General features: G+C 35.8%; 1 protein-coding gene across 2 annotated transcripts in view; it reads left to right on the top strand.

Annotated features, from left to right (window-relative positions):
* The first annotated feature begins 6,147 nt into the window (after nt 1-6,147).
* The window catches only part of LOC102581838 (sorting nexin 2B), a 35,674-nt gene continuing 29,280 nt past the window's right edge, over nt 6,148-12,541 (top strand). Inside the window, exons 1-3 of one of the 2 annotated variants that reach the window (XM_015307482.1) lie at nt 6,148-7,156; nt 7,566-7,775; nt 8,037-8,297. In XM_015307482.1, the coding sequence (XP_015162968.1) occupies nt 6,230-7,156; nt 7,566-7,775; nt 8,037-8,297 (1,398 nt within the window). In that variant the 5' untranslated portion in view covers nt 6,148-6,229. The remainder of the gene's footprint in view (nt 7,157-7,565; nt 7,776-8,036; nt 8,298-12,541) is intronic. The other variant, XM_006344542.2, reaches the window with a different exon arrangement.

The raw sequence follows: 12,541 nt of genomic DNA, 5'->3' as shown, positions 1-12,541 counted from the left end.
TTTGTTGTTGCCCTTGGGGCTATTGTGGTTAGCTGCAGGAATGTGATCTATGCCTAGAAGGGTTATGTTCTGCCTATAGGGTTATATGGATGCCTAAAAGGGCTATGAGTTGCCTACAAGGCTATATTGACGCCTAAGAAGGTTATATGCTTCCTACAAGGCCATGTTGTTACCTAAGAGAGCTATGAGTTGTCTATAAGTTATGTTGATGCCTAAGAGAGCTATGTGCTGCCTACGTGACTATATTAATGCCTAAGAGGGCTATGTGCTGCCTACGGGGATATTTTAATGCCTAAGAGGGCTATATGACTGCCTACGGGCATATGGGACTATCGATAGGGGTATATAGGCTGATTGGCACCTTCCGGGCTTTTGGGGGCCTCAGTAGGTGGTCTTGTGTGATGTTTGTACCTGCCGAGCTTATGGGGGCTTGGGTAGGTTGTTGCTTTATTATTTTTGATAAGTTTAGATTTAGGAGCAGGTCAGTACACTTATCTTATCCTTGATTTATTTATCAGATTATTCCAGTATATCAGGATACCTCCTCATAGTCTATTGCCTTTCATACTCTGTACATTATTTTGTACTGACTCCCCATTGCCTTGGGGTGCTGCATTCATGCATACAGGTCCTAACAGATGACCGAGTAGACCTCCTCAGCAGCAGGATTGAATTTTATCCGGTTGGCTAGCCCCTTTCCCCCGGAGCAACCAGAGTTGGGAGGTTTGTTATCTTTTGTTGTATTTATCTTTATGGGTAGGCTGGGACCCTGTCCCGCTAATCTTTACTACTCTTAGAGGCTTGCAGACTAGTGTGTCGGGTGTATAGCTACGTTATGGCCATGCTAGTCTAGTTTGTTGGTTTGCTGAAGCTTGTTAGTTGTGTGATGCATTCTCTTGATATACCTCCTTTCAGTTTCGGTATAGAGATCATGGTGGCCTCGAAGTTGTTTGATGTATTGTCTTGATATATACCTGCTTTCAGTTTTGGTATAGAGATCATGGTGGCCTTGACGGCCCAATCAGGACTTCTGTGCTAGTTGACTATTTATTTATATGATCTTCTGGGAGTTGTTGTTTCTTTTATAGATCAGTTTACAGGGGCCTTGCCGGCTGAGGGCTTAGTTTTAAGCCAAGATATACTTGTTTGTTTTCTTGATTGTGTGTGGCTGCCATGCGCTAGTAGCAAATGGTTCAGCAGGGTCGGCTCGGACCTGAGTTTTGCCATTAGGAGCCTGTTGCCCCCCTCGAGTTTGGGGCGTGACAAAATGAAACCACCCAGAAAAAAGGCAAAGATACGACTTGGATAAATAATTTGTTTAATTGATGTAGATAGAATTATAGTTACATAGGGAGTGATAGAATATATAGCAGGATCGTAATAGATTGTAGCAGTGACACTTGAGGAAATTTAATAAAATCTGTTAGTTCGACCAAAAAAAGAAATATAAGTTGAGGAGATCTTTCGTGGAACCACAACAAAGAGTTAGTCTTACTACTGATACTTGGACCTTTTCGCAGCGAATTATTTAAATGTGTATCACTGCACATTGGATCGATAAAGAATGGATGATGCATAAGAGGATAATTAACTTTTGTTCAGTTTATAGCCATAGAGGTGAAGATATTGTTAATGAGATAATTAAGTGTTTACATGATTAGGGGTTAGATAAAAAATTTATCATCACAGCTGATAATGCTAGTTCGAATGATATGACTGTGAAAGAGTTGTCTAAGATATTCACCAAACGGGGGGCAAATTTTATGAATGGAGAACACCTTCACGTGAGGTGTATGACGCATATTCTAAATCTTGTTGTTTAAGATGGTTTGAAGGTGTCGGCTGTTTCTATTGAACGTGTTAGAAAAGAAGTTAAATACATTAGGTTGTCTCCTGCAAGGTGTAAGAGGTTCCAAGAATGTGCTCAAGATGTTGATATCAATTGTAAGAAATCTTTATGTTTGGATGTTTCTACGAGGAGGAACTCCACATACTTGATGTTGAATAGGGCTATTGAGTTTGAAAATGTGTTTTCAAGTTATGTTGATCGTGATATTGGTTTGTTGCGTTTCCTTCAATTTGTTGAGGATGAAGATGGAACTACTGCCGGTGCATTTTTGAGTGATGACCGGAACAATGTAAAGAAAGTTTCTAATTTTCTTTAAATCTTCTATGATCTTACCAGAGAAGTATCTGGATCACAGTACGTTACATCAAATCTACATTTTCTTAAGATTTGTGAAGTTTCTTGTTATTTGAAAAAATTGATACCGAGTGAAAATGACATTGATGATCTTTTGGGTAAAATTGCTAAAAATATGAGAGAGAAATTTGATAAGTATTGGGGTACTCCTAACAAAATGAATATGATGATTTTTATTTCTTGTGTTTTGGATCCTCGACGCAAGTTTGTTTCAGTTGGCTTTGCACTTCAAATGATGTTTGGAAAAGAAAAAGGACTAGTTCTAGAGAATGAAGTTAGAGTCTACATGGATTTAATGTTTGGTGAATATGTAAAGTCTCTTTCAAAAGATAAAGATAGTCATCACTGTCCAATCAATAGGATCTTTGGGGTCATTCATGGATGATCTAATGAAACATAAAACTGGAAATACAACAATTGTTAAAACAAAATTGTAAAAATATCTTGGTGAAGAAAATGAAGTTGAAACCAAGAACTTTAACATCATGTCTTGGTGGAAAATAAACTCACCTAGATTTCCAATCTTGCTGAGATGGCTCAGAATGTGTTAGTAATTCCTATTTCAAGTGAGGCATCCGAGTGTGCATTTAGCACTGATGGACCTATTTTGGATTCATTTAGGAGTTCATTAACTCCTAAATTGGTGCAAACTCTAGTGTGACTTCAAGATTGGATTCAAAGTGAATCACAACCTGTTAGTGTTGAGGAAGATATAGATGTCCTTGAATAGCTTGAACAAGGTAAGAATATTCTTATTGTATTAGTTTCTTATTGGTATTATAATTAGTCATTAATATTTTTCTAAATGATTAACATTAATTCTTTATAGATTTGGCTAATACTAGCATTCTTGATTATTAACATAGAGTTGAAACTCTTCTTTTTTTGCGCTTGGATGTGGAGATTTGGTAAGTTATTCTTAATTCTAGATACAGGTTGTTTAGAGTCGTGTATTTGCTTGAAATAAGTTATGATGACCTAAATAATTTGGTACTTTTATTTGATGTTGATTTCAATTGTAGATGGTATTAGTTTTAGTTTGTGTTTTGGTTGCCCATTATGTCAATATTAAATGTAGAAATACTTCATTAAGCAAATCTCTTCCACTTTTTCATCCAGACTTGTGATTGTATTGGTTAGGAACTTAATGAAGATTTTGCTGATTATTTGGTGGATTTGGCAGTTGTTAAAGATAGTTCAAAATGAACTACCGATTTACAACTGGACTACTTAGTTTTAATTAGTTTTAGTTTATAATTGACTAATATTAGCTTTTGCACGATTGTAAATATCTGCAATTTGATTAACATCAGGAATTCAGATTGTGTTTTTTTTTTAAATAACGTAAGAACTTCATTTAGTTGGGTCTTTTCTTTATATTTATTTACCAAAAGCATGACCTCATTTGCTACTGTTTGGACTTTTGTCTATGATTTGTTTTATTTGATTCTCTTTATTGCATAAAGGGGACCTCATTTTATATATTTATGGTGATAAAAAAATTGACCAAGACTTTGTTGTGATGACCAAAATACAGCAAATTGGTCCATGTTGTCCCATTTGGGATGATTATTTTGAGGTATGTGTATCGTATCAAATTATTGGATAAGTCATATATTTATTTTGAAAGCATTTTCTTATTGGTTAAACCGAAAACCATTAAAGACCTAAAATTGATAAACCGAAAACTGATAACAAATATCTTATTGGTTTGGTTATTGGTTTAGCATATTTAAAAACCGAAAACCGATAAACCGAACCGATAATACTTAAAACCGAACCGAACCGACCGATACACACCCCTACCGGTGTGGCATCAAACCGATAATACTTAAAACAGAATCGAACCGATCACCGATACACACCCCTAAATCTTGGTGTAATGTATGTTCCATATTGAATGTATGGATTACCATCTATTTTATATCTTCTAGGATTTATCTATCCATTTGTAGCTTCTTTTTTTCTCTCTTGAATTGAAATTCAAATAGTGGTTATAAAAGGTAAATAACAATATGTTAAAATTATTAAAATTAAGCGGGTCATGACCCAATCTATTTAGCCCATTTGAGCCTAAAGTAAATTTGGGCAGGTCATGACCCAACCCAATTTTTATTTCAACCCATTTTAATATCTCAAATTTCAACCTAACCCGCTCATTTGACACCCTTACCTATGGAATTTATCTATACCAAAACAAAAATCCCTTGATGACCCTTCCCGCATTGTGTGCAAATAGGTCTCTTTAAAACTCAACTTAGACTGTCATTGCTACTGATGTTAACATGTTTGGAAAATACACTCTTTGTGTCTATAGCCTCGAAGGTCCCATCGCTAACATATATTGAGATTCATGCAAAATACTTGGAGTATTTCTTGCTACACTTATCACAAGGATGACATTTGTCGTGATCTACGATCTAAGTCTCCTCGTGGTTTAAGGTGTTATACAATTATCTCCTTAACTTGATAAACCTCTTACAAGACTGGCGAAACAACGTATATCCCTTCAGATAACATTTCCCCTCATCCTCTTTATTGGAGGGACAATAATTTCCACCTCAGGAAATACAACTACTTGCTTAATGTTTTGGGGCATTTCATTACTATATATAATAATTATATATTTCATGATCCAGATATTAACCTTTTAGGTAATACTTCTCACAAATGGTACAACTCAGATGATGGACATGAATCCACTTTTGCCTTCTTGCTTTATAAATAACCTTGTTTATGATCATAGTAGTATCATCATAGAGAGGAACAAGAGTATATCTTCTGAAAAAAGTGACACTCGAATGAACAAAGAGATTGGTTCATTATCCCCTTGAGTTCTTGTGCAACCCCTCCCATTCTTGATGGTTCTATTCGAAAGTAACACTTCTATAAGAATTTAGCTTTACATCATCTTTCATCCCTCAAAGACAACGCACAATTGATAGAAAAGGAGAAACACATGAGTTGTTTCCTTAAGGCTCAACTTCATAGCACAACCTGAAGTGCGAATGAAAAGTAACATTCTCTGAATTTCTTATAGGCTCTCAATTATAGATATGACACGCTTTATACCCATAACTAAGACTCTATCAAATATGACTTTATTAACTCCCTAAGTCATTTGAACCTAGTGCTTTGATATTAAATTTATCACGTCCCGAACCTACATTTCGGGCGCCAACAATGGCATCGAGTGCTTAGTAGGAGAGCTCTCAAGCAAAAAAAATTTCATCAACCCATCTCACTTTATCGAAGAATTTATAATAAGTCAAAAATTTAGTTCACATATCTAAAAGAAATAATTAATCAACTCTAAATGTCGCTAAAAGAAAGAAGAAAAAAAGGATGTGCAAACAAGCTATAGGTTTACAACATATCATAATAAGCACATTTAGACGTTGTTTGAAGTGTAATGAGAATAATACTAATTATGTTGTACTAATAATGCTAATAATAGTTATGATGAGATTATTTCTTATGCACTGTTGATTTGTTGTATTAAAAATAATACGTATGACATAATTTCCAATTTTTGTATTTACAAAAATATCCTTCACAAATACAATGGAAAAGTTATGAAAAAGATTTTGAGGGAAAGTATATCTTTAACCATATTAATGCATGTATTACAAATCCTTAGGGTCATTTGGTAGGATGCATAAAAAAACAATGTATGTATTAACTTTGTCTTATAGTAGTTGCTAGTTTGGTACATTTTTTCAACCTATGTTATAACTAATGCTATACTCTATTAACATTAATATATGTATAATTAATATATGAAAATCTATAATATTTGTAATACAATAATTTTAATACATACATTATCATGAGTAAAATTTCCCTTAAAACTTTTTTTCCACCTCCTTTCTCATAATAATAATAATAATAATAATAAAAATAAAATAAAATAAAATAAAAAAGAAGCAAAAACAATGTACAACACCCAAGAAAAGAGGGTGTTAGCTTGGAGTTTGACATTAGTGTGAAAAACCCCAGAGTTGTAAATAGATTTTGGCAGTGAAGATGATGGGTAAAGAAGGCAGCATGGAGAATCTATCTCTTGAGGATGATGACAAGTTCACCTCCATTTCCAAATCCTACTCTAACTATCGCAGTGCCATGACTTGTCTTTCTGATTCTCACCATCCTCTTTCCCCGTCGATCATCGACGATTCCCTCGACCCCTTATTAGCATCTTCTATTCAACCATCCGTCATTGATGATCATGATATTGTTGTTGAACAATTTCAAAACCCTACAATAATCTCCCCTCCTTTAAACTTGGAGTATTTGAATATCTCTGTTTCCGATCCACACAAGGAAATACAAGCATCCCCCTCAATTGTTCCCGGCACTAATACTTACGTTACCTATTTAATTACCACACAAACCAATTTACCTGATTATGGAGGATCCGATTTCACCGTTCGAAGGCGCTTTAAAGACATAGTTACTTTATCAGACAGATTGAGTGAAGGTTACAGAGGTTATTTTATTCCTCCCAGGCCAGATAAAAGTATCGTCGAGAGTCAAGTCATGCAGAAACAGGAGTTTGTTGAGCAAAGAAGATTGGCATTGGAGAAGTACTTGCACAAGCTTGCAGGACATCCACTCATTAAGAAGAGTGATGAATTGAGGGTCTTTTTGCAAGTCCATGGGAAACTTCCCTTGCCAACTACCACTGATGTCGCATCGAGGGTATTGGATGGAGCAGTAAAGTTGCCAAAACAATTGTTTGGGGAATCAGGAAATGTCATTGGCCCGCAGGATGTTGTGCACCCTGCTAAAGGTGGTAGGGATTTGCTCAGGTTGTTCAAAGAATTGAAGCAATCTGTTGCCAATGATTGGGGTGCCTCCAAGTCATCTGTTGACGAGGAGGATAAGGTTTTCCTGGAAAATAAAGAAAGGTTGCACAATCTTGAGCTGCAACTTAGTAATGCGTCAAAGCAGGTATTTTTCACCCTATTCATCAATTTTATTGTTTCTCATTCTAGTTCAATCTATTTTTGTGCTTTTGTAGAAGGAATATACCACAGTTTATCTTGAATTCTCAAGTAGCTATATAGATAGGTCATAATGGAAGAAGAAGATTATCTCCTAGTTGAGGATAGGTTTTAAACTTGGTTATCTTTATTCTTTTTTTTCATACACATATAGCACTTATTTTCCACTTTTATTTAATTCAGTGCGGTGAGGATAGGAAATGAGCTTAAATGAAAAAGTGGATATTCCTTATAGCCAAACCCAACTTGTTTGGGATTGAGACGTAGTTGTTGCTGTTTTTTTCCATTACTATTCAATTCTCTGATTATTGTTCTATTTGCTATCAGTTAATTTTTATTGTTCCATTTCAAATTAGGCTGAATCACTTGTTAAAGCTCAGCAAGATATGGGGGATACAATTGGAGAACTTGGGCTTACATTTATTAAGTTGACGAAGTTTGAGAATGAACGAGCTACTGTGAATACTCAGAGAGAACGGGCTGCTGATATGAAAAATGTGGCTACTGCAGCTGTTAAAGCCAGCAGACTGTATCGGGAGTTAAATTCACAGACAGTGAAGCATTTGGTAACCATTTTATCCTTTAGAGTAGACCTTGTTTTACTAAGAGTGAACCTTGTTTTCAACAATTGTTGAATTACGTCATTAGAATACAGTCAGTGACAAGATTCAGGCGGTTGTCATCTGCACTGCGCTTGTGCAATGTTTTTTTCAGCCTTCTACCACTATTTAGATTGTTGATCAACTTTATAGAACACACACTTTGGTGCACTCTGGCATTCTTAAATGAACCTTAGCTTCTAATACTGTGATAAATATGTATTTCAGGATATTCTACATGAACACCTGAGTCTAATGTTGGGTATACACCATGCATTTTCAGACCGATCAAGTGCTTTATTGACAGTGCAGACTCTCATTTCAGAATTGTCTTCCTTAAATTCAAGAGCAGAGAAACTTGAAACAGCAACCTCTAAAATATTTGGAGGTGATAAATCAAGAGTTCGAAAGTTGGAAGAGTTAAAAGATTCCATTAGGGTCACTGAAGATGCCAAAAGCTGTGCCATCAGAGAATATGAGCGCATTAAGGTATTTGGAATCAACCCATCACGTTTGTAATTGGTTCCTTTTATACTTGTAAGATTGCATATACTCTACCCTTCCTCGAGTACTTTGTGGGACTACACTGGGTATGTAGTTGTATACTTGTAGGATTGCCATTATGTGATCTACTTTATTCTGCATTCACTTCTGTTTGTTGTTTGGAAAGTGGCTTATTGTCATCAATTAACTTCAAATTTACTACTTTTTTGTGTTACTGAAATGATTTTTATTTGGATTCCCTAAATTTTGTGGATCTATTAATTTCCGAGCTCAATTATAGAGATAACAGGACCCCTATTAGCTGAAGCCTGAAGCAGGCATTCTCTCATTGGTTATTTAGATATCATCACTAGCACACCTCGTGCTGGCAAATGGTCCTGTCAGATCACACCCAAGGGTGTGGCCCCATGGTCAATGAATGGGTTAAGAACCATGAGGTATCAAGTTTAAATCCTAGTAGAGACAAATAACACTAGGTGATTTCTTTCCATCTGTCGTAGTCTTGGTGGATAGAGTTGCCTGTACCCGTTGCAGGTGGTAGGTATCCAGTGGAATCAGTGGAATCAGTCGAGGTGCGCGAAAGCTGCCCCCGAACACCATGATTATAAAAAAAGGTCCTGCCGAATCGAATAAGTGTGGGTTCAAAGCGGGTTAGACAAAATGGATAAAATATCCAATTCCCCATATTTCATCCGAATAAAAAATAGGTTGAGGGACAGACAATATGAGTATCCGTAATATCCTTGGCTTCTTGAATATTATCATTATTGGGAGAATTCAAGCCTTAAATTCTATAGAAGCATCAACCTCAGGCATTTACCTTTTAACAATCCAATAGAAGCATCATTATTGAGGCACAAAAAATTTGCCACATGTTTAACAATCCAATATATTGGCATTAAGTCCACTCACTAATTGTCCTATTTGAGTTGTTGTATCTGATAACTTCCTTCATGTTTTTTTTTCATGACAGATAACCTCAGTCATTTACCTTTCAAATTTAGCACTTCACTTTTCACAATTTTCATCATTTTTTCCCATCTAATCCATATTTAATATAGCAAATTTCGTTAACTCCTTGTCTTTGAAATGTGATATAGTCATAGTTTCTGGATGCTATTTTTGTTTTTCTCTTTTCTCAAAGCTCAACTTGTAAGAAACATTAGTGGGAAAGAAATAAATGCTCCCGTACGAGGAACAATTTTTTATTTATAATTATTTTGTTGATCATAGCATGTTTGATGTGTAACTAGATCATATTTGTTTATTTTGGCATCAACACCTTAAAGATTTGCTAAAGGATTGTGCATATACTCTTGGTTCGGTTCAAGTAATGCCAGGGGATTGTGCCATAGAATCTTATTTTGGTTCAAACTTTCACAGTCAGTTTACTCTTAATGGACCAACTTGTCATTGGATCTAGCAAATTAAAAAGAAAACTCAGAGGAAGGTCTGGGAAGATCTAGAACTTTCTATCTTTTGGTAACTCAAAGTTGGGAAGGTCACTCCCAAGAAATGAACTCAGAAAATCGGTTCTTCTAGTTTCCTCCTTTTCATGCAGCTGCATTCTTCACGCTTGAAGTGGGGTTTCACATGGATATCCATATTTTACTGTGGGTTATTTGAATATGATCCATATTTGATCTGATTTAAATGAATCAATGATCCCCAACCTATTATAAATTTGGGTGGGTTGGACCGGATATATGAATTTTTATCCATTTTCCAGCACTAACCACTAAGTGCACCTGCATCTTGTTGGAAGTGAGTAAAAATCCTTTTGTCTCTTATTAATGTACGTCTCCTACTGATATTTTAATGCTTCGTCTTGAAAATCTTTATGATGATTGTAGTTAGCTACAACAACATACCCAGTGTAATTCCATGAGTTGTGTGATGACTCATATTTGTTGTTAGCTAATTTTGGTAAATTGCCAATTGCCCAACTTAACTTAGCCAAGTTTCAAATATTATCAGACTAAAGCATGTTGCTTACTGAGCTTAGTCTTCTTCTTACGACTCATTCTTTTATGAACCTTTATAGTGACATGGCAATCTTTTTAACCTTGAATACCTTATCCTTATTCTAAACACTACTTTAAGAGTTGTACCCATTGAGAGTAATACAATGTTTCCCTGTTTTCTATTCATTGTCTATTTATGTATATGATGCAATATTAAACTAGGAGCTGAAACCCTAAACGACGAACAAGAAATAAAGATAGATAGATTTGGATTTTCCTTATTTGGACATGTAGGAAGTCCTATTATTTAGAACTTAAAAATGGATTTAAATTTAACCTTATATAAATCATTCCCTTATTTGAACTACATAATATTACTATATATAATCCAGATCTATCTATCAATAACAAATAATATAATAACTGAAGAAAGGGAACCAACAAGTAATAATCAAATCAAATTAAAGAATAGTACTGGTAAGGAAACTAGAAAACATTTGAGTATGTACTAACCTTCTATCCTAATCCTCGACCTCTAATACTCCTATTTAGGGTTCATATCCTCGGCAAGCTGAATGTGCTATATGTCCTGTTTAATCACATCTCCCAATATTTTTTCGGCCTACCTCTACCTCTCCTTAGACCCACCATAACCAACCTCTCACCTCCTCATTGGGGCATCTGTACATCTCCTCTTCACATGTCTGAATCATTGCAACCTCACATTCCTCATCATGTCCACCACAACGGCCACTCCTACCTTGTCCCAAAATTGTCGTTCCTAATCCTATCTCTCCTCTTATGCCACACATCCTTCTCAACGTCCTCATTCTTGGTACTTTCATCTTCTAGACGTACAAGTTTTTGATTGGCCAACACTCCACCTCAACCACTTTATAAAACTTACCTTTAAGTGTTGGTGGCACATTCCTATCACACAAGACACCAGATGCGAGCCTTTATCATATCCACTGCTCCAATACAATGTGTAACATCATTGTCAATCTCCTTATTTCTTTGGATTATTGACCTAAAATACTTGAAACTTTCTCTCTTTGGGATGACTTGAGTATCAATCTTCACTTCCACATCTACCTCGTGAGTTATGTCAGTGAACTTGCACTCCAAGTTCCATGTCTTAGTCATTCTCAACCTGAACCCTTTAGACTCTAGGGTCTGTCTCAAAACCTCCACCTTATTGTTAACTCGGCTGCGAATCTCCTCAATTAATCATTAACTTAGATTTCCACTTTTTCCTTTCAATAAATGTTGGGTACACTACTGTTGTGTTCACTTCCATCTCATTTTTGAATATCCCTTGCACTTATCCATCAATCAACTACTATGGATCATCTTAAACTATATGCTCTATTCAGGCCCAAATAATCCCGATTCTACCTTACTTATGAATAAGTTTCCTTAAAGGCAATTCAGGAGTTCTCTAAAATTAAAGGGCCTCTAAATCTAACATTCATTCCTACTGCATATACAAGATTACAAGTATCTGAACAGCCCAAGGGCCAAGAAGACTCTTGGCTTACACCGGACTTGATGGAAGTTTAATGAAAATAATAACTATATATCAACTGGGTTGTTTGAACTAAATGGGACTCCAGTTTCAATAAAATAAACTAAATGGGACTCATTCAAAATATTTCTAAGATAGTTTGGAATCACAATCATAAAGTAAGGTAGCAAGCATCTGGGATAAAAAGTCATAACAAGTGAGAAAGATGTTGGTGTTATTGACAACAGATTAGGATTCTCTCAGGCACTCTTCACCAAAACCTTCTCTCTCCTGCTTCTTAGGGGAACATATCACCTTTTCGGTGGCTTTTCAGCCGGAATTCTTCTCTTTTGTTCTTTACAATTCCAAACACGACCTTTCTGTGGTAGTTTTCTTGTTTTTTTTCTTCTCAGCACCCTCTTTTCTTGTTCCAACTTTCTGCAGTTTCTCTACACATGGAGGATGATAGGATTGATTAGCATGCCAGTTTTAAGTCTTACGACATATTAAGTCCAGCAGTCCAGCTCTTAATTGGAAACTTCAAATGGACCGAGTGCAGCAGAAATTTAATGAGAAAAGTAACTAAGTCTTAAAATAATGAAGTGGTTAGTTCAGGTATTTATTGCAGCTTCAAGGGAGCAAAGAATGTCACTTAAGAGGTGGAAAACAAGGGACCATTTTGCAAACTCAAAAGCAATGAACAGGGTAGATACACCAGTTTTATTGCAATCCAGCGGGGGGGGGGGGGGCACAACAGC

This window comes from Solanum tuberosum, unplaced genomic scaffold, assembly GCF_000226075.1.
Source record: "Solanum tuberosum cultivar DM 1-3 516 R44 unplaced genomic scaffold, SolTub_3.0 scf00057, whole genome shotgun sequence".
Classification (NCBI taxonomy): domain Eukaryota; kingdom Viridiplantae; phylum Streptophyta; class Magnoliopsida; order Solanales; family Solanaceae; genus Solanum; species Solanum tuberosum.
The sequence above is the reverse complement of the archived record's forward strand: the minus strand, read 5'-3'. Positions and strand labels throughout refer to the sequence as shown.